Source organism: Azolla caroliniana, unplaced genomic scaffold (assembly GCF_043228905.1).
Source record: "Azolla caroliniana isolate FFs.n. ecotype wild unplaced genomic scaffold, voAzoCaro1.0.p SCAF_16, whole genome shotgun sequence".
NCBI classification, from domain to species: domain Eukaryota; kingdom Viridiplantae; phylum Streptophyta; class Polypodiopsida; order Salviniales; family Salviniaceae; genus Azolla; species Azolla caroliniana.
Window position 1 is genome coordinate 1,747,457 of NW_028230451.1, and position 22,971 is coordinate 1,770,427.

The 22,971-nt window shown below is 38.4% G+C and overlaps 3 protein-coding genes across 3 annotated transcripts; 2 read left to right on the forward strand and 1 right to left on the reverse strand.

The window, feature by feature from the left end:
- The first annotated feature begins 10,494 nt into the window (after window positions 1-10,494).
- LOC147853497 (putative xyloglucan 6-xylosyltransferase 3) lies at window positions 10,495-13,109 on the forward strand. Its single transcript, XM_087332094.1, has 3 exons — window positions 10,495-10,683; window positions 10,808-10,910; window positions 11,443-13,109. The coding sequence occupies exon 3, from the start codon at window positions 11,607-11,609 to the stop codon at window positions 13,032-13,034; it is 1,428 nt and encodes a 475-aa protein (XP_087188220.1). The 5' UTR covers window positions 10,495-10,683; window positions 10,808-10,910; window positions 11,443-11,606; the 3' UTR covers window positions 13,035-13,109.
- Window positions 13,110-13,385: 276 nt separating this feature from the next.
- Window positions 13,386-16,380, reverse strand: LOC147853498 (pentatricopeptide repeat-containing protein At3g09040, mitochondrial-like). Its single transcript, XM_087332093.1, has one exon. It carries the CDS (start codon window positions 16,240-16,242, stop codon window positions 13,933-13,935), a length of 2,310 nt encoding a protein of 769 aa, XP_087188219.1. The 5' UTR covers window positions 16,243-16,380; the 3' UTR covers window positions 13,386-13,932.
- A 2,004-nt stretch (window positions 16,381-18,384) lies between these two features.
- Window positions 18,385-21,983, forward strand: LOC147853499 (pentatricopeptide repeat-containing protein At2g39620-like). The gene has a single exon (XM_087332312.1). The coding sequence runs from the start codon at window positions 18,479-18,481 to the stop codon at window positions 21,539-21,541; it is 3,063 nt and encodes a 1,020-aa protein (XP_087188438.1). The 5' UTR covers window positions 18,385-18,478; the 3' UTR covers window positions 21,542-21,983.
- The last annotated feature ends 988 nt before the right edge of the window (window positions 21,984-22,971 follow it).

A 22,971-nucleotide genomic window follows, 5' to 3' on the forward strand; every position in this document is an offset into this window, starting at 1 on the left:
CAATTCTTGTGTTATATCTAGGTGAATTCCCGTCATCTCTCGGTTTTAGCTTGTACACCCACTTGTTCCGAAGTGCCCTCTTTCCTTTCGACAACTCCGTCAGCTCGTATGTGTGGTTCTCATGCAGGCAATCTCCATTTCGTCTTGTGTGGCACTCAGCCACTTTCTGTTGTGGGGGTCCCTCTTTGCTTCCTCGAAGTTTTTCGGCCCCCTCATCCGGTTAAGACCACTCACTCTTCATCCGGGAATCTTCGAGGGGCTCTTCTCTCTCTTAAGGGATATCTTCTGCCTCCATTCAACGTAGTCAACTCCTGTTCAACTTCTTATGTTGGCTCTTCTTCTAAGTCTGATTTGGATCCGCGTTTGGCCAATTGTCTTCTTTCGACCTGTTCTCCTCGTTGCTCAGTCAACTCTCGTGTTCGTATTCAACCGACTGGTTTGTATTCGACTCTCGACTGGCCTCCGACCAATCCGATTCCCGGTTCGAATTCGCTCAACTCCCCTTGTTCTTCAGTCAGGGTTCGACTTCTGACTGGTCAGGAGGATGTATCTGACTTCTCTTTTCCCCAGTCGGCAACTGTCTTTTCTTCCATAAAGATAATGTCTCGACTCTGAATCACTTTCTTCTTAGCTAAGTCCCATAACCGATAGCCAAATTCGTCTTCTTTGTATTCGAGAAATATGCATGGTCGGTTCTTGGGATCGAGTTTCCCTCTCTGGTCCTTAGCTACATGAACATAGGCCAAGCAGCCGAACACCCTCAGATGCCGGTATGACACATCCTTCCCCGTCCACACCCTTTGTGGGATATCACATTCTAAAGGAACTAAGGGAGACTTGTTTATCACATAAACATCCATCTTCAAAGCCACAACGTAGTAGGTTTTCGGTAATTTTGCATGTGCCAGCATGCATCAGACTCCCTCCATCATAGGCCGGTTCATTCTCTTGGCCATGCCGTTTAGCTTCGGGGTCTTCGACATTGTGTATTCCAACTGGATTCCTTGAGACCAATAATATTCCTGAAATTCCCCTCGGTATTCTCCTCCATTGTCTGTCCGGATGGCATTCAACTTTTGTCCGGACTCTCTCTCCGCTCTTGCCTAGAATTCTTTGAAGACGGACAACACCTAGTCCTTTGTCTTTAGTGTGGAGACCCATGGTTTCCGACTGTAGTCATCTATGAAGGTCACAAAATATTGTGCACTAGCATGTGACTTTGCATCCACTTGGCATAAGTCTGCATGCACAAGTTCCAAATCGCTCTTTCTTCTCATCGAGAGGTCTAGGGCAAAAGGAGGCCCTATTATGTTTTCCGGCCAATCAATTAGGGCATTTGTCCAAATGCACTTTCCTCATCTCCGACAGGAGTTCTTTTTTTGCTAGCATTTGCATTCCTTTCTGGCTCATGTGACACAACCTCTTATGCCACAACTCTCCGATTGTGTCGGCTGCCGCATTTACTTGGTCCTTGTTCAGTTGTGCATGCAACACATATAACATACTTTGCTTTTGGGCACAGACCACAATTAAGCTTCCCTTGCAGAATTTCCAAGTGTTGTTCTAGAAGGTACCACTGTAGCCTTTGTCATCGAGCCGTCCAGTTGATATCAGATTCAATCTTATGTCCAGAACATGGCAAACAACTTTGAGCACCATTTTGCAGTCTATCGATGTCAGCAAATGTACATCTATTATCCCGATTATTTTGCATGTGGCGTCATTTCCCATCTTCACATATCCATGATCTCCTGTCTTGTATTATGAGAAGCATCCTCTATTTGGGGTCAAGTGAAATGATGCACCGGAATCGACCACCCATGTCGATTCTTCGCCGACAAGGTTGACTTCATTTTTTTCACTAATGAACAACAACTCCTCTTCACTCGCAGCGATTGTTGAAGTGTTCTTTCTGTCCGGGATTTACTTCGGTTCTACACCATCAACTCCCCCGTTATCCTTCTAATAGTGTTGGAAATTTTTCTGGAAGTGCTCGGCTTCCCACAATAGAAGCACGTGAGCCTCCCCCTTGACTTCAACCTTCTCCCTGACTTCTCTTGGTTCTGGGGACTTCTATTCTTGCCTCTTTCCCGATTTGTGTCACCTTCCATGACTCAAGCCTTCGGGTCGGATATTGCCTCTCTATACTTCCGACGAGCTTCCTCATTCAGCAGGCTCAACTTCACCTTCTCTAGGGATAAGGGCTTCCCTTCCGGTCTGGTGTTGCCTAAGATGACAACTAGCATCTCCTAGTTGTCCGGAAAGGATCCTAGCAGCAATAATGCTAATATCTCATCGGCTAGAGATACTTCCAGGGAGGTGGTTTGGTTGATCAATCCCAGGAAGGCATTTAGGTGCTCCACCATGTTGGAGCCATCCTTATACTGGAGTCTCACGATCTTCCTGAAAACTGAGACTCTATTCACGACATTTTTATTTTCGAATGTAATACCAATCTTCTCCTAGAGAACATCTGCTTTGTTCTCTTCATTAAAGTTGTTGTATAGATTCATGTCTATAAAACATCTTATGTACGTTGCGGCCTTCAAATGCATGACTTCCCAAGTTGATGCATCGATCTTGTCGGGCTTGGTATTCTCATATTGCACCGACAACCAAAGAGCTTTCCATACCAACATGTCTCTGATCTTCAACTCCTACACTGAGTAGTTGGAGCTAGTTAGCTTGAACATTCCCCTGATTGTGTCTTCCATTTTCTTTCTCTTGAGGGTAATGAACCTTCGCTCTGATACCACTTTGATGTAAAATGGGGTCTCGGCCACAACCGAGATTTAAGTACAAATGGGAGAAAACAAAAAATCAGAAAATGATTCACTTACACGGAGACATGGGATGTTAGCGTGGAAAACCCCAAACGGGTAAAAAACCACGGGAGCCCACAGACTTCGAATAGTTCACTATGAGAGGCAATACAATGAGACTCACAGGCAATGACCTCGAGCTCATCTTCTTCGCCTACGTGCGGTTACAACAAAGATGCTCTACGCTTCTCTCTCCCTCACAATTACAACGGTATGTAAAACTCTAAGTTCTCACACACAGATATAAAAGTTTTGCCCTAGTTATCTTTATACCTATACAACTTAGGACTATTTACAAATATGGCCTAAATAGGCGTAACACAAAACCTATTTACATATGTGGCCTTTTTCAGATGCCTATCTGAACTCAATCCGGATCTGGGTTTGGTCTTTCTTTTCCTTCGAATATGACTAATTTGGGTCGTGTTCTCCTTCCCATCCGGAGGGACATGTTTTCCCAACATGTGCCAGATAGGGTAATGTGGTAGATAGAATTGTTGAGTGTCTATGATTACATTATTGGTGTACATATTGGACTGTAAAGACACTTTACCTAACTAATGTGCTTCGGAGAGTAAATATGACATGATGCATTGCAATTGTTAGAAATTTTTTTGTATAGAGAAACATATCACCAATCTCAGAAGTCCATACACGTGTGAAAATTTGTATCAACATATAAAGCTTTATCAAATTGTCATACTTTTTGTTAATTTAGCTATTTAAATTTCTTAAATTCTATATTGCCAAGAGTTTAGCATGGACCCACCCTCCTTATATGGGGATTTTTGTGCTACTTTTGATGGAAATAAGCATTTGACATATTCATGTGGTATTCCCTAGTCTCTCAAAAGTTGCTTTGATCTCCATCTAGCAAAAGGCCAATAACTACATTTAAAATCTCATTGTCAAGTTAGAAAGACAAACAAATTGAAGAGCACATCTTGTGAGCAAGCATCCATGATAATGCAATCTCTACAATGTTTAAATGAAGAAGGATGAAACACATTTCATATGATTTTCATACATCAAAGACAATCACTAAAGTAATTGGATTTCCCACAAATGTGCTCTACTATTTCATAATGAACATGAAGTGTGTCTAAAGATGGCATTTAAATGAACAATAGTATATTATCCAAACTTATGTTTGATTGGATATCAACTTATCTAAGTGAATTGCCATTTGAGCAGTCAATTAGGTTGTGTTACGAGGGGAGATATCTTGCTAACTTAACTATTTCTTAGAGCTTTAAGTGTAACCTTTCACATTCATATGGAGGATCCATATTTATGGATTAATCTAAGACCACCAACTCCACCGACTCTTATATTCACATGTTTTGCATTTTTATGTCAATTCAATCATGGAAAATAACTTATTTCATTACGTCTTTATGTCCTTGTCATAGCCAAAAAGCACTTTAGTTTTATGTGGTTCTTCTTGAGACAAAATTTATATTTATTGTAGTTTTGCCCAATTCCACTTGCCTTTAACTCCCTCAATGCTTTCTTTTGTATGTAGAGTGATGTCTAGTCCTCTCACCCATCATATATGTATCCATAGAAGACCATCATATATTCATAGAAGAATGAATGCTCATTGGGATATGCAACATATAACACTTCATTTTAGCATATTCTAAAAATTCTAGATAAAATCTTCACATACATTGGCTCACTAACATATGCAACATATAACACTTCATTTTAGCATATTCTGGAGTTTCTCGATAAAAACTTCACATACATTGTAATGCTCATTGTGTCACCAAGCTTGAAACTAAAACATGATATATACTTTTGGTGGTAAATCGGCAAGGTTTATGAAACTAATTCCATTATAAGGCACAAAGCCACAAAATGATTACAATCGCAGCCAATTAGGCCGGACCCAAGCACAACTAGAAGAAACAATAATGACTAAACATAGAGAGAAGGAAACCCTAAACCTTCTTAACTACTACGGTAACCACGATGACCAAAGGAAAACCCTAAAACGAAATATGGATAAGATGAAGAAGAAATACCCTAACGGTCTACCTCTAACGACAAAATCGCAACCCTCTGAATGGTGCCTCCTCACCCCTTTTTATAGTGGAAAAGGGTAAGCTTATTACAAAAGAGAGGCCAAATATTCTACTCTTTTTCAAAGAGGAATATTTGCCTTGATTTTAGGAGGAGGGATTGATGGGGCCTTAACTCCCTCTCCTCTCATTTTCACACACACACACACCACCATGCCTACAACTTATTATACCCTTCCATGCACTCCTCTTTTCTACGTGTGCACATGCACCTACGTGCACATCACATTTACACATCATGAACTTTTGTGGTGTACTTTAGCACCTAACATTTCCCCTTTCCTTTTACATTTGTTTTCTTATTCTCATTTACAATTACTAAGTGCATGTGCAATGTTGCACATCCCCGTTTTATTTGTCCCACTTGATTTTCTCACCATAGTCGAAAATCCTCACAACAACGTGGTCCCTATTGGAGAATGGATAGGTAAACAAGGAGGTTGAATAGCTTGCCCGCTCTATCTTGCACCTATCAAGACTTGGAGACATTGTTTGTGGGATTGGCCTCAAGCTTAGAGGGTATGGGATAGATTGACTCGCCTCCTAGTTGCCTAGGAAGTGGAAGGGACAACATCGTGGAACATAGTGGCCTGGATCAATCCCTTGGCTGATAGTTGAACGAACGCCTTCAACATAGGCAACTGGTGCTATGAATGCACAAGAGGTAAACTCGTGAAGACCCGATTTGACAAAGCCTTGAAGACCACATCCCCTCGTTTCGGGGAGATTGCAATGTTTATCGTAGGCTTCACCCTTTGGTATGTGTGGAAAAGCATGTTGCCTAAAGGTCTTCCAAGATTTGGTACTCCCCCGAAGGAATTGATTATGAATAATTGGTTCGTGATTATCAGCTGCCTATGAGGGGCAGTTGGACGAGGTTTGTGCCCACTCATATGGTCATTGCTTGTTTACGCTTTTGGAAATAATGGAGGAACACACCGATGGTGACGCAAGGAGGAAACGACCCGAGGTGGATTGGGCTCCCATTGGCCAACGATGAATGTCACTAGTTTATAGCTCTAGGTACCTACTTACATTAAGTAGAAAGTATGGAAGGATATGTGCATAGTATCATATTCTTGAACTTGGCCAGGGGTGATCCTTGATTTATGTGTATAGTTTTTCTATAAAAATCTCTCCTAACTAATGGGAAAGTAACCCCTTTTGGAAAAAAAAACATGATATATACTTTAGGAAGGCATGAATTATGTTCACAAAGGCATGATAAATCTTGTCTTAAACTTCATTTTACATCGATTGTATTGGTTTATCGATATTTTCATATTTTCATCTCTCCCCATTATAAACATATACATGTTTAGAAACGTCCAGTCATGATGGAATCATATATGTCTAAGAATATGTCTTGTTGGGCCTATACAATCATTAAAGTAAGATCTTCTATACATTATATTTTTGCACCTTTTTTATGTGCCACTTTCTTATCCATATTATACATGTCTAGGTATTTCAATAGAGATCCATAACTTTTAGCTTGTTATTACGTTGGCCCATAAAAGTTGCGTTGGGATGTTCATGTGCGGCGTAAATGTCAAACAACATGCATTTCATTATGTGATGAGCAAAAATTCCCATGATATTGTTATAATAATGCATGAAGTTTCCAATGTTCAATCTAAAGTTGCCTTTGCAAGATGTTTTTCTAGCCATTCAGTAATTATCGTATGGACATGCATAAATTGTTATTGAAATAATAAGATGTCCTTATTATTTCAATTTATAAAATGTCATCATCTTTAGTACCATAGTATATGACATATAATGTTCCAAAGGGATTCGAGGTTTTAGGTGTATGGTAAATATCACATTCCTAAGAATGAAGAATTGAAATTGTTGCTATTGTGGCGAATTGTCCACATTCATTGATTTATATAGGAAAAGTAGCGTCTCTTAAGAAAGGTTGGGAGTGGAGATTGAAGGCTACACGTGGAATTTGATTTCAACATCAAACATTTGACCAAGTCCCCAACCATTGTAAAACCCAAGGTTATGACCTTGATGGACCCCAAACTAATATATGACATTTCCATGAATTTTCATTGACATAAGCTTTTTAAAACAATAGCCATTGAGGCCAAATATATAATGCTCTTCTGACTGGTCAAAATTTGAAAGGGTGGGACAGAAATGTTTGTCAATGTGTCAATGATTACTAGCAAGAGGTTTATTGTTTTTCTACATACAAATGAGGTAAAGCAAAAGAATGAATTTGACCCAAAAACCATGGGTAGAACCGTAGAAGCATGCACAAATTACTTTTAATGGAGTTTCGACATTGACAAGCTACACATTTTGACATTTTAGTGTACCTAGGCTAGTAGCCTTGATCATAGCAAATGGTAGTTCATGAATTTCTTACTTCTTTCGATGATTAAGAGAGTGGAGAGTCAAGAATCAAGCTTTTCATACTTTGTTCCATATTTAGACCCGGCTAACAATATAATTATTCCTTCTAGAATGCATTGAACATTTACTAATTATTAATAGAGGACACACTATAGCATGGGGGAACCGTCAAAATGACATTCTATAAGAGTTTTTCTTTGCAAGTGACCATTTGCAAACCTTGTGCCGTATATAAGACATAAAAAATACTCTATTTGAATACGTAGACCATTTTAACTTCTAGAACTTAATATTTGCATTTTCATGGGATTATGAGACTATTATGTCTAAATGTAGATAGTTTGAAAATGTCTTGAAAGTAATTTTGTAGTGAGTTTACTTCTTGACAAATTTAATTAAGAAGTACCTTGAAAATATTGTCAGATCATGTTCTGTACAACCATTGGTAGGGAAATTGATTTTAAATGTATTTAGTCAAGAAATATGTTGGAGATATCATTGAATCATGTTGTGCACAATAATTTGAATGTAATTTGGCATACAATTTGCATGAACGAAATCATTTGTCCTTCATAAGTTCCTCCCCCTAAAGTTTTTGTGGATCTTAGGAGCACATTGGATGGATGGGTCATTGGCATTTTTCCAACTCGATTCATTTGTTACTTATGTACAAGAAGACGATTTGCCCTAAGAGAGATGGTTAGAGAGAGATGATTCAATATTTTTCTATGGTTTATGTTATCACAAACATGTTTATAGCTTGGTGAAATACATGAAACACAATCCTTCTAATAAGAATATATATATATATATATATATTATATGTGTGTGTGTGTTTATTAGATTAATTAATAAAGTCTATTATCCCGCAAAGATTAAGAAAGTAATAGAATTAAACTCCCATGAATACAAACTAAGTATTAAGTGTGCTACATCTAAGTAAAAGGATATTATCCTAGATTTTAACAAAATAATAGACGTGAACACCTAGATTGTTGTTGGCTCATTGTTTTGAGAACCCTAGTTTGAAATGTTATGGTAAAGCCTAAATTTGAGGAAGAAAAAACGGGCCTATTTCTTTATATTATTGAACGTTTTCATAAAAATAATAACGAGTTGTTTTTACTGCTAATTCATCTTCGTAATACACTAATACATTCATATACACAACAAATGCACCAAGTTGTCTTATGTATGCAATGTGTAAAGTTCATGGTTAACAATGCAAAAATATATGTATACCGAAGAAAAAGTTGATACAAAAGGCTAGAGGTTCCCTTTCGAGGAAAAAGTTCATTATTTACATGAAATGGAATATACTCCAAGAGAATACGAGCATCAAAGGAGGTTTCTTACAAAGAATGGGTTGAAGAATAGAATATCCTGCAAGCCTTGAGGACAAATACATCAAGATCATGAAATATCTATTTGGTACGACTCGACCATGTTCACCTTTTTTTAAACTCGACCATTGAAGTGAAGCTTCATCTATACTTTCCAAGCCTTAATCATTATAAAGTTCATTTAAAAAGAAAGAATCCAGCTATCTCCAATTATTTTACAATGCATAGCCAGCAAAGAGACGATGTTTCTTTCTTTTCCTTTTTGTGTGTTATTAGGAGGGCTCATATGCTGCACCCCTCAAGTGAAAATACTTTTCATATTTTTGGCCAAAAGATGAGGGGCGTGAAAATATATATCCTTGTCATGATTATGTCGAGGCTAGTCTTGTCATTTAGAATTGCTCGTTTAGCAATCTTAAAATCTAGATAGCAACCTCTCTCAAAGCATGCATATGTAATTAAAGTAGCTATAAAATGCCATTAGTCATGTGATGCTAGTTGTAAATGTTTATATCCTTCGTCCCAGTTCCAACATTACCTTTTTTTAATGTTGTAATTATGATTTTATCGATCACATTATATTACAATGAGTTGTTTCATTTAGCTACCCATGTGCTTCTCACCTTTTTCATATACATTAAAAAAGTGCATTTTTTAAAATTTCCTACGCACGATGCATGGATTACTAATAAATATATGATGGAATGCCAAACTTTATGTGGTTGATCAATGTGGCATACAAAAACAAGTTAAACAAGACAACCTTTTTTTTTAAAAGTAAATGGCTATAGCGAGAACGAAGGTAATGATGATGTATTATCAAAGAAATAAGGATTTGATTAAATAAGAGGAGGAGACCAAACACTTGTCGTGCTCTCTTGGGAGCGGGGGTTGAACCAACTGAACGATGGTTCAAATGCATTGTTGGTGTTTTATTGACATCACTCTTACCATTAAAGAGTATCGAGAGACGACGACAAGAGATTTATAAATAAGTCTCTCAAAATTTCAAAATGTTGACGTTTTTCTTCTTGATTGTTGAAATGGAACTCTTGATGGGGTAAGGGGGGAGGAGGGAGGAGGGCGATTGATGAACCACATCTGAAGGTATTATTGCCTTAATGTAGCTACTATGGGTGGGTTGAGAGAAATGAGAAAAGGACATCTAGTCGAGATCTATATGACCTTTTTCATTTTTCTATCGATTCCATGGTAAGACTTGGGCAAACGAAGTAGTGCAAGAGGAATGGGGAGGGGGAGCCCACAATTAAAGAAATGGGTTGTAGTCTTCTTGGCGCGCTGTTGCTCGCGAGATTGCGATTGAAGTCTCGGAACAAGAGCCCTCTTTGAAAGCTCCCCTCCCTACAAAGTCCCATTCGCATTATAACCATTGGTTGGCCAAATGTCGAGACCAATAAGGTCATACAATGGTTTCAAACACGGCCCTAGGCTCCCCCCATCCCTTCCCTCCCCGAGTGACTCTTCAAATGATCTGATCTAGAGATAAAAGGATCGACCAATATGTAAGATTGTTTTTAGTGAATGGTGTTTTGGGAAGGGGTGTTTGTTAGCTAATTAGGGGAGGTTGCTCAAGGGTCAAGACTTTTGGTGACTTATATGTCCCTCCTCCCCTCCAAATCAAAGTCAAAAGAAAGATTATAGAAAGAAGAGAAAACAAAGAAGGGTAAAAAAACAAAAACAAAATGAATGAATTGGTCAATCAATAGTGTGTATGTATGTATATATATCATATATGTGTGTATATATATGTGTATGTATATATGTATGTATATACATACATACATACATACATACATATATGTATGTATATGAATAGTGTGTATTATGTATATATATACATACACATTAAGGAAGGTAATTAGCATCCTATTCATACTATTAGGCATTTTTAATATCTTGTTGAGATCCAATTTGTGCACCCTGCAAGGCTTCTAAATCATAAACGAGGATCTAATTTTGTCTTCTCTATATTCTTGGTGATTAGGCTGCTAGAATATAATTAGTAGCATCATATTCTGATCTATGCTTTGCACATTAAGGAAGGTAATTAGCATCAATACTCAGACTATTAATGCATTTTTAATATCATATTGACATCCAATTTGTGCACCTGCAAGGCTGCTAGATCATAAATCAGGATCTAATTTGTGTCTTCTCTATATTCTAGGTGTTTAAGCTCAAGAACAATGTGTGTGATTTATCTGTCATAATGGAATCTTCTCTGTCGTCGAATCATCCGTTGATTATCACTTGATCAACGATAATCACAGGTTCGTAACTCCTAATCATCTGTTGGTCATTCATCTTCAAACTTGGGCGTCATTAAGTTTTACTCATGGGTGTCATTAAGCTTTAACCATATTGGGTGTCTTTAATCCTACTCATCGGGCGCATCATTCGCCTCAATCATGTGTCATTAAGCTTAATGTTGGGTCACTAAGCTATAATTATAGGCCATTAACGTTAATTAATGTGGGTCATTGAAGTAAATCGTGTCATTGACTGTTATATTTGATGGGCGATTCATCTGGAGATCAATGCCGACGATTGATACATACCATCTGCTGATCAAATGCATTGTGAAGCTACATAATTAGCTTAACAGTGAACCACTAATCTTATAAAACACCGATCAAACATTGTGTCAAAGAATGATAAGCTTCTCAAGTTCAGCTATGTAAAATCGTTTCAAGAGTTTTTTAATTGACCCGACACACAGAATTAACCTTAGTTATTAAGCAGTTGATTAAATGTGGGAATGGTTTCTATATTGATTTCAAATCAACTATCTAATTATTGCAGAACCGAGAATTGATTTGGGCGCAGGGGAATTCCATGAAATTGCAATGAAATTCATATGATCTGCGATTGCCCGGGCATCATACATCTGCAAGAGATCAAGAGGAGATCTGATCGGGAAAATCATAATAATCATCGTCATTCAACTCAACAGAGCCAAAAAGCTTATGATGATGAAGCAGAGCACGGGATCAGCGAGCGATCTGCTGGTGAGTAATAACGTGATGATGATGAGGCGGAGGCGGATACAGAAGCTGTGTTACGATGTGCGGATCAGCCTGGTGGGTGGGATACTCACCATGTTATTCCTGCGGAGCTGCCTGAGTGGGGGTGAGATGGCCAGTCCATTGGATGATCTGCGCCAGCTCCAGCGTGGCCGCAGAATCCTCTTCAATGCCATATTGATCAATAACATGTCTTCTGTCTCATCAGATCATCGATATAATCATCATCATCATCTCCCTGCCCACCACAGAAATGCAGATCAGGACCCCCCAATTATCCGCACTTCGCAACTGGAGTCTTCAATCGCTCATCACTCCATCATTTCCAAAGATTCACTAATTAAGCCCCAAATTCAGCTTCTTCTCACACCTCTTAGTAATCCAACATTACCACAAGCTTGCCGCTCCTCGAGCTCTGATGAGCTCCAGCCGTATCGCAACTTCGCTCTCAGATCGATCCAGAACACGATGGAGTATTGCCGCTTGCACGGGATCGAGATGCATTATAATTATATTAAGAACAAGAAAATGCATCCGAATCCATACAATGATGATCGGAAAGATGGGGGAATGAATGACTACAATTATATCATGGCACAAAAATTGACAAGTATCCACAGAGCTGTGAAGCAAGCCATGAATATGTTGAAATCTGATGATTCAGCAGAAGATGAAGATATTAATAGATCTGATAATAGACTTTCCTCGGATCGGGGATTAGCTAGTGCTGATTGGATATGGTGGATAGATGGGGATGACAAAACTGTCATCTTCACCAATATGTCCATGGAGCTTCAAGTATCAGAGAGATATGGTGATAATTACAACATGGTAGTTTTCTCAGATGATAGCCTGAATATAAGTAACAGTTATGGTAATGGTGAATCTGGTGATATTGATGAGCAACACTATTATAGAGGTGGTGCTTTGGTAACTAGCTTATTGATCAGGCCATGTCAATGGTCTCTGGATGTGCTTGATCTATTAAGGAAGCGATTCATGACAACATCACCATCTTCTTCGTCGTCATGGCAACTCATGACTAAGCATGGATTAAATGCTATGGAAACATTCTTTCTGAGGAATGAATCCTCATCATGGGAGATTAGTAGCAAGATCTTCTTGGAATCAAGCTCAAATAGCTCACTTTATGGTGTGGTTAGGAATGGTCTCTATAGCCAAGTAGATATTGCCGAGAGATCTAATCAGCCCTTGTTCACCCATTTCAGATCTTGCCACCCACATTCTTTCTGCCTCCCTCATGATCAATCTATTCAGAACCAATGTCCAATCCATTTGATAGAGAGGGCATTTAGCGTTTCTCAAGATCAAAACCAACCCAACACACTATCAGCAGATAAAGTAAGCTAGGGAATTACGCATCAGAAACTATTTTCAAGTATAGTAATGTATATAAGAAATACAATTATATTCAATTCTTCATCATACATTGTCATGGTGCTAGTATTTTATATAACTAGATACAAGTAGTGCTTCCATGTCTTCTTTATTATGACAATCTCCAGAAGAAAGTGCATTCGTATATGTATATACATACAAACAGATACCAATTTTTGAGGCCAAAAAAATCAACAAAGAGAGTTTTTGTAACTATATTGAGACAATAAACAGGCCTCATTCTTCTAGGCTGCATGTGTGATTGTAGTAATCCCACTCTCAGTGACTTCGCTGAAAACATTTGTTGGGATTTCTTTGTTAATAGTATCAGTAATGAATGGGCATATTCAAAATTGTGTTTCAAGTCTATGTCTTCATCTCTATATTGTTGTCATAGAATACATGGACTATAATCATCTTTTGATAATGTCTACACTGGTGGTTGGAATTAAATCATTCCATGTTTGTCCCTATGAATATACAGTTGGTAAGTTTGCCCTAAGTTTCCATCTCCATTGTACATACTCTCTTTTTTTTTGAAATGAGAATCACTTGTTTGCTCCTATTTATGTGAACGAGATTTATTTTGTATCCCTTGTTATACCATCTTGATGAACGCAAAAGCAAAGTCATATCAAAATCTCAAGAATATCCTCCTCCAGAACTACTTTAAAGGGCAAATGCTTTTTCATTTAACATTTATACCCCTCGACAATCTTTTGTATTCTCATGATATATATATATATATACAGCTCAGAGTTACAATCCTGAAAACGGGTTACGGATAAAGCCAATAAAAAAATCAAATAATATTCCCATATTGAATCTCTATTAACTGAATTTGCGAACGAAGACAAGCATATCTTTGATGCTATAGTTTCTTACGAACAGCATATTTAAGCCTCATGGTTTCAACGTTTTCTGCATCCTCTTGCATACCAGAAGCTGAAAAAATATGAGACATAAAGGTGTAAGCCGTAGCACAACTATTATCTAGTTGTATAATCTGATCAAATGCCAATCTCCCGAGAGCCACATTACCCCATGTTCTACAAGCACTCAATAAGGCGAGCCATAACATAGGATAATCATACGATGGGATCACTTCAATCACTGACATTACCTTCTCAAAGTGGCCTGAAGATCCATACACTGCCACCATACAAGTATGGTGGTCTACACTTGGAACAATACCATACATTTTTGTCATATTCCCGAAAAGCATTTCTGCTTCACCCCATAGCCCCACATGACTACATGCTGTCATAGCACAAAGGAACGTGACTTCATTTGGAACAATGCCCTCGATATGCATACATTCAAAACAGTTCAATGCCTCATAAGCTTTCCCTTGCTGGGCGTACCCTGAAATCAATGCATTCCATGAAACTACATCACGAACAAGAAGCTCTTCAAGGGCTTCTCGTGCTTGTGCCAGCATACCACATTTTGAATACATATCCACCAAAGAGTTACCAAGCACGATGTCTGTATCCAGCAAGCCTCTCCCCATAATTTCTAGGTGAATTTTCTTGCCTTTGTCAACAGCTCCCGTGTCTCCACATGCCTTCAAGACACAAATGAAAGTTACAACATCTAGACAAAACCCCTCACTTTGCATCTTTTCAAAACAGTCCAACGCTTCATGACATTGGCCTATTTGAACATATCCTGAAATGACCGCAGACCAACCGACCATCGTACGAAGAGGAAGATCTTCGAGCACTTCTTGGGCTTTTGTAAGTGCACCGCATTTCACATACATGTCCAATAAAGCATTTCCGATTACAGTATCCTTCTCTAATAAGCATCTACCTACAATGTCCTCATGAATTTGTTTGCCCTTTTCTATAGCTCCTATACTGCCACATGCCTTTAAGGTGCATATCAAAGTGACCACATTCGGAAACAAACCCTCACTTTGCATCTGCTCAAAACATTTGAGAGCTTCATGACCTAGACCTTGTTGGGCATACCCTGAAATTAGTGCAGACCAAGATATTACATCTCGTATTGGAAGATCTTTGAGCACTTTATTCGCTTTTGACAGTGCACCACATTTTATATACATATCTACCAAGGCGGTGCCGACTGTAATATCCATCTGCAACAATCCTCTAGACACAATGTCATCATGAATTTGTCTTCCCTTATCCATATAAGCACCTATTTTACCACATGCCTTCAGAATGCAAATGAATGTGACTGTATCTGGAGTTACACCTTCACTTTGCATTTGGTCAAAACAATCGAGTGCTTCATGAAATCCCCCGTGTTTGGCATACCCTGAAATTAATGCATTCCAAGAGACCACATTACGAAGAGGTAGATCTTCAAGAACCTGTTGTGCTCTTGTAAGCACACCACACTTAGCATACATATCCACTAGAGCAGAGCCAAGCATAACATTCTTCTCTAGAAAACCCCTAGTTAGGATCTCATCATGAATTTGTTTGCCCTTATCTATAGCTCCTATGCCAGCACACGCCTTCAAGAGACAAGTGAAGGTGACCACGTTCGGAGAAAGTCCTTCACTTTTCATCGCCACGAGGCAATCCAATGCTTCCTGACCATGTCCTTGTTGGGCATACCCAGCAATGAGAGTTGACCAAGTGATGACATTTCGAAAAGGAAGCTCTTGGAGCACTTTGCATGCATATGAAAGCATTTGACACTTTGCATACATGTCTATCAAAGCATTTCCAAGTACAATGTCCTTCTCCAGCAAGCCCCTACTAACAATTTCATCATGAATTTGCTTGCCCTTCTCTATAGTTCCTATGCTTCCACAAGCCTTCAACATACACGTGAAAGTGATTGCATCTGCAAAAATCCCCTCACTTCTCATTCGTTCAAAGCTATCCAATGCTTGATGGCCTTGGCCTTGTTGAACATACCCTGTGATCAATGCATTCCAAGAGACTACCTCCCGAACATGAAGTTCTTCGAGAACCTTTTGTGCTTTTGTGATCTCACCACATTTGGTATACATATCAATTAAACTGCTTGCGAGATAAGGACTGTTTTCAAGTAATTGTCTTTCCAAAATATCTCTATGGAGTCTCTCTCCATTGTAAAGATCCTTCTTCTTTGCACAAGACTTAAGCCATGCTACAAAAGTAGCATTTGTTAGTCTTCTTGTCATATTATCCCCTTGGGTTGATGTATGCGATCCCCCCATTTCTCTTGGCTTTCACTCATGATGAGTGCATGTTTTAGAATGATTTTGTAGTGAAGTGTGGTAATCTAGAGCTACGTTTCTGTACCAAAACCACTGAAACAAGCCTTCATATGTTATAGAACTAGCATAAATGCCAGTTGTATACCCAGAGAAGATTGAGAAATGCAATCCTAATCATCATACCATATATACGGAAATAAGGTTATCCTATCTAGGGTAAGTATAAAAGAAGGCACCTCATGCTAAAGGCACGATGTGAAAGCCTTGCCTTCATATGTGCATCAGCATTTGTAATGCTAATTAATGTATATACATGGCAATGCAGTAGTAAAATATGGGTTGTGATGGTTTAATGTTGATGTCATTGTAAAAGTATTCATGCATAACATTATTCATAGAGGCACTGACCTAATATGTGTCTCCTAAAAACCTTTCATAAATTCAAAGTTCTAAAAACCCAAAGAGTTATATAAGCCAATAATGCCAACAAAGAAGAAGTTGGAAATTAATAAAATATCACTTTTCTCATTTACAAATGGTAATTTCCAATCCAATTTGCACAAGAAAAAGGTTTATAAGATAATGCTAAAAAACTGCCCTTCAAATCTAAGTTCTACAACCGAATGAGCTATGAAGCAATGTAAATAATGAAAGAGATAGAAAGTGGCATTTTTCCTCTCTTCATAAGCAGCTTTCCATATTCAATTTCCCAAATGCCCAATAAGGTCATAAGGCGGTTGTGAAAAAGGGTTCACAACTTATGAAACATCACAGAAACCTCTGATGTGTGCACCCGATTATTATATCTTACCACTGTCACAATGTCAATCTATACATGCTATTTGGTAGAATTGAAACTCACAATACTGAGGAAAACCTATGAGGCATTCTGAAGCTTCCGAAAACCTATAGGTTGCCCCCATAAATCTAAGCTATTTTTCACAAGATAAAAGCATTATACCTCCATTCTTTCATGCATTCACAACCTTAAAAACAGAGATTCTGCTAGGATGACAGGAAACAGAACATGTGGTGCATTCCATTGTATACATGCAATATACTTCATGGATTTACTAACCTCATCGCCCGAATCATCAGAAACCATCTACATATTGTAGCTCAATAAATCAAAGAGAATGGCCATGGAGATTACCGGAATTTCCACACTATTTCACCAAATGCCTTTGTTGTCTCTTTACAGTTTTCACACTATTGTCCTATCAAAAACTTAGGGCCATCTCGGAAGATAAATAAAACCTCGTTTTTTACACGATGCATATGCCCAAGTGTTTCGGTTGTATAACGAATTTATATAAGTTTGGGTCTATGGCCAACCCCACAAGTAAATATTCTCTAAATGTTTTTGTGTTTGTAGTTAGCTACGCCATAGATGGTGCCATGGGCATTGTAAGAAACTTATACAGAGACGAGATTATCTGTGGAGATTTTGGGTCATTAGTAGGTATTCACGTAGATCAATTCTTCATATGGACAATACTTAATCAAACAACACTGCATGATCCGGATAAATCTTATAAAAATGATTAGGTATCATCGCACAAAGCTTAATCCAGTAGCAATACATGATTTTGGCTTTTAGACGGGAATTTACCTTTACGAGAATGCAAGCAAGAGTAAAGGTACACGATGTGAGAAGATCTTATTTGATGGTTAGTGAACATGACACATGGGTAGAAAAAGGATACTTATTGTTCAATTGGCGCCACATTTTTTATGATCATTTTTCTACATCAATGATAATATTTTTCTTACTAAGGCAACCAAAAGATGCTTGTCTTGCAAATTACATTTCTGCCAATTGTACATAATTTACCCAATTGCAAGGTGAGGAAAGTAATTGTCATTATTATGTATTGCCAAATTCCTATATCAAAACAATACTTCAAACCTTTTCAATACATACGTTGATAATCCATAAAACCTAGAATAGTACCATGAGCCATTTCACATTTGGGGCACCCTTGGTTCTCGATCACCATTACATTACATACATGCATTATCGATATCTACAGCTCCGTAGTGGCTAGCTTTGGCATGGGGCAACAAGCATTTCCATGCTCCTCACGGTTTGCATAATTACGTGGATACCCCTCAGATTTAAGTAAATACCCAAAACACCCATCTGTCTGCCTGCTTCTTAAGAGTACCAAATCTATCCCTCTGTAGCTATCTGGTATGGAATCAAATTGTGCACTCATGGGTGCTTACCTCAGGTATGGTTTCTCTTCCTCTTGTGAGAATAATGGTAATAGTGATGGTGACGATGATGGTGACGGCGATGGCGGTAGTGATGATGATAGTCATAATAATGACAATAGTAGTAAATATGAACTTGACATTTTGGACATGGAGAGTGAAATCCCTTTGCAGATTTTCACGATCTGAGCTTCTCTGCTACCAATCAATGGAGAAGATCAGATATGAGAATGACAAGGAAGATCTTAACTTAGTGGGCATTATCAAGGAATGTGCCAATAAGAAGGATCTATGCAAAGGAAGTAAAATCCATGCTGAGATCTTGAGGAATGGGCTCATTGAGAAGAGCCCTTACCTAGCAAACAATCTGATCAGAATGTATGTAAAATGTGGTTCAATTCCAAAAGCTAAAGAAGTGCTAGAAGAACTTCCTATCAGAGACATATTATGTTTCAATGCATTGATAGCAGGCTATGCCCAACAAGGCCAAGGCTGTGAAGCTTTGAAATGTTTTGAGAGAATGCGAAATGAAGGTATCTATCCAGATGCTTTGACATTCACTTGCATCTTGAATGCTTGTGTTAAAACTAGAGATATTGGAAAAGGGAAACAAATTCACTATGAGATTATGGATAGGGGACTTTTAGAGAAGGATATTGTGCTTGGAAATGCTTTAGTCAATATGTATGCCAAATGTGATTTGGTTTCAAGGGCAAATCAAGTCCTGGAAGAGATTCCGGTTCGTAATGCTGTCTCTTGGTCTACACTTATCGCATGTTATGCTCAACTAGGACAAGGTCATGAAGCATTGAATTGTTTCAGACAGATGCAAAATGAGGGTCTCTCTCCGGATGCAATCACTTTGACTTGCGTTTTGAAGGCATGTGGAAACATGGGAGATATAGACAAGGGCAAGGAAATCCATCATGAAATTGTAAGGAAGGAGCTATTAGAAAAGGATGTTATAGTTGGAAGTGCTTTGGTGGATATGTATACTAAATGTGGTTTGCTTGAAGAAGCATGGAAAGTCTTAGAAAAAGTTCCTATTAGGAACGTTATATCTTGGTCTTCAGTGATTGCAGGGTATGCTCAGGTAGGGCAAGGACATGAAGCAATGAACTGTTTTGAACAGATGAAATATGAAGGCCTACATCCGGATGTGATCAGCTTTGTTTCTATTCTTCAGGCATGTGTTATAATAGGAGCCATAGACAAGGGCAAACAACTTCATGATGACATTGTGAGAAGGGGATTGCTGAAGAAGAATGCTTTGCTTGGCAATGCTTTGATAGATATGTATGCCAAATTTGGTGTGCTTGCAAAAGCAAAGCAAGTGCTTGCAGAGCTTCCTGTTCGGGATGCAGTCTCTTGGTCTACACTAATCGCAGGGTATACTCAAGAAGGACAAGGATATGAAGCACTAGAATGTTTTGAGCAAATGCAAAGCGAGGGTTTCTCTCCTGATGTTATCACTTTTATTTGTATATTGAATGCTTGTGGCAGCATAGGTTCTATAGACAAGGGTACAAGAGTTCATAATGCAGTCATGAGTATGGGATTTCTTGAAGATCTTGTGCTTGGCAATGCTTTGATGGATATGTATGTGAAATGTAGTGTGCTGGAAAAAGCACACAAGGTGCTCAAAGAACTTCCTGTTCGAGAAGTGGTATCATGGAATGTTCTCATTGCAGGGTATGCCACAAAGCAAGGGCAATGCCACAAAGCACTGAACTGTTTTGAAAGGATGCAAAGTGAGGGACTTTGCCCAGATGTAATCACCTTTGTTTCCATATTGAAGGCTTGTGGTACCAGAGGAATGATAGACAATGGCAAACAGATCCATAGAAAGATCTTGGGTAGGGGCTTGCTAGGTAAGGGAACTATGCTCGGCAATGCTTTGATCGATATGTATGCAAAATGTGGTATATTTTCAGAAGCTGAAAAGGTTCTCAAAGGATTATCTGATCGAGACGTAGTCTCTTGGAATGCACTAATTGCAGGGTATGCCCAACAAGGACAAGGTAACGAAGTAGTAAATTGCGTTAAATTGATGCAAACAGAGGGTCTGTGCCCAAACACAATCACTTTCCTTTGCCTCTTGAAGGTTCTCGGAAGGACGCAAGCCATAGACATGGGCAGAGAAGTTCACGATGATATTGTGGATAGGGGTTTACTGGACAAGGATATCAGAGTTGGAAATTCTTTGGTTTATATGTATGGGAAGTGTGGTATGCTTGCGAAAGCACAAGAGGTGCTAGAAGAGCTGCCTATTCGAGACGTGGTGTCTTGGAATACACTAATTGCAGGGTACGGTCAACAAGAGCAGTGTCAAGAAGCATGGGATTGTTTTGAACAGATGCAGAATGAGGGCCTTTATCCTGATGTAGTTACCTTCATTTGTATCTTAAAGGCTTGTGGGAGCACCGGAGCAATAGATAAGGGGAAACAGATCCATGAGAGTATCATAAATAAATGTTTGTTGAGGAATGATATTGTTCTTGGAAATGCGTTGGTCAATATGTATGCCAAATGTGGTGTGCTTGCAAGAGCTCGGAAGGTGCTGGAGGAGCTTCCAGTACGCGATGTAGTCTCTTGGAATGCACTTCTTGCAGGATATGCTCAACATGGGCATGGTCCTGAAGCATTGAACTGTTTTGAAAAGATGCAAAACGAAGGTCTCATTCCAAATGTTGTCACACTTTTGTGTGTACTAAGTGCATGTAGTCGCTCAGGTCAATTGAATGAGGCCCAAATGCTTTTCAACAATATGACCACTAAATATGGTATTAATCCAACTTTGGAACATTATACTTGCATGGTAGTCATTCTTGGAAATGTGGGGTGCTTTGACTATGTGATATCAGCGATTGAAGGGATGCCGTTGTCTGATTCTCTTGCAGTTTGGCTTGCAGTATTGTCCGCTTGTAGAAAATGTGGGAATGTGAAGCTAGGTATGTTGGCTTTTCATCAAGCAATGCGATTAGATGGCAGTTGCTCTGCAGCTTATGTGCTTATGGCTAACATTTTTGCATCTGCCGACATGCAAGGGGACATGGATAAAGGTTTCAACATGTACGATTGAAAAAATCAGTCTTCGAATAAGGGAGGAAATAATAGATTGTAGATGTAACATATATGCAAAGAAGAGTTATCGTTCTCCTTACAAGAACAACATTTTACAGTGAATATGCACTTTAAAACATTTTTAGATTCATGGAAAACAAGATGTGCCACATGGGTTCAGTCAGAATTCACTATGCATAACAACAGTGTTTCAGCGAAAGACACGAAGTGAACGATCCACTTTTGATGTATATGGAGGAGACTTGTACGTAACGGCCCACGGCGACTAACATAGAACCAACATTAATCCAATTTTATATCATAATTGTGAAAGCTAAGCTATGGCTGCAGCATGTATCCCAGCCATGATTAAACAAAACATGTATATTAACCTCTAGAAGTGTATGGACATAAATACTAAAGTCATGACATCCAAATGATAATTTTTCTTGGAGCTCTAATCCATGTGTCAATCAATCTTAAGGTATATTATTTCTAATGATTCAAAGTAAGGTGCTTGCTAAGAGGGCCAAAACCTAGAAGTTCATATACGCTATAAAATGGACCAAATAGAGTTCTAATTCATAAACATTATTTGCTGTTTTGTAAAGAGTACTTGCAAATTACAAATAAATAAGATATTGAGAATTGACTAGATATGCATATAGAGTTACACTCAAAGATATATATGTGTCAATATAAACTTTCTATTACATATGAGAATTGCTCACAATTGTACTCTTACCTTAGAGCTTCAATGGCATCTAGGCTCGTCGACTACAGAGTTGATTGACATAGATAAGAGTCACAATAGTTGTGTTAGAGAGAGGGAGGATATCAAGATTCTGTAATTGGTCTTATTGTAATTTGTCACATTAAATGCGCAAATCAATGGATAATAATGGGGATATTCCTTATCTATCAATTGACTTATTGTTTAATTTGACTTAGCTTCATAGATACAAGCTAGTGCTAGATAATACTTATATTCAAGTCAATGGAACATATATTAAGAGTAAGGACCTCTTAACCAATCAACAACACATCTATCCTAAATACATTCTATCTTACTCTTATCTATGGTTTCCCACATTGACATCTCATTGATCACAATAGGTATTCATCATTTGGGGTGTGGCTATCACAAAATGTGCACTCTAAGAATACATGTGGGGGATAAACTAACAACTAGGGGATGATCGTTGGCTATCTCTAATAAGCTCTACTATTTTGTTCTAGAGTAAGGATCTCTTCTTTGCACATTTTGGTTTATGTTAATATTTTGCGGGAAAATCAAGAGACGTTCAATTTTTGCTATGTTGGCTACGCATTCATTGGAAACATATCCTCATGGTGTGAAGATTGTGCATAGTTTCTTCACCTCCAAAAGTGTAGTGCATTATAGATTCTTTTTAGCATTAGTGCCTTATGGCCAACAAGGAGTGCAAG

Bases quoted from the DNA above. Each gene is read 5' to 3' on its own strand.
- LOC147853497 (XM_087332094.1), top strand. From the start codon at position 11,607: ATGATGATGAAGCAGAGCACGGGATCAGCGAGCGATCTGCTGGTGAGT.
- LOC147853498 (XM_087332093.1), bottom strand. From the start codon at position 16,242: ATGGGGGGATCGCATACATCAACCCAAGGGGATAATATGACAAGAAGA.
- LOC147853499 (XM_087332312.1), top strand. From the start codon at position 18,479: ATGGTTTCTCTTCCTCTTGTGAGAATAATGGTAATAGTGATGGTGACG.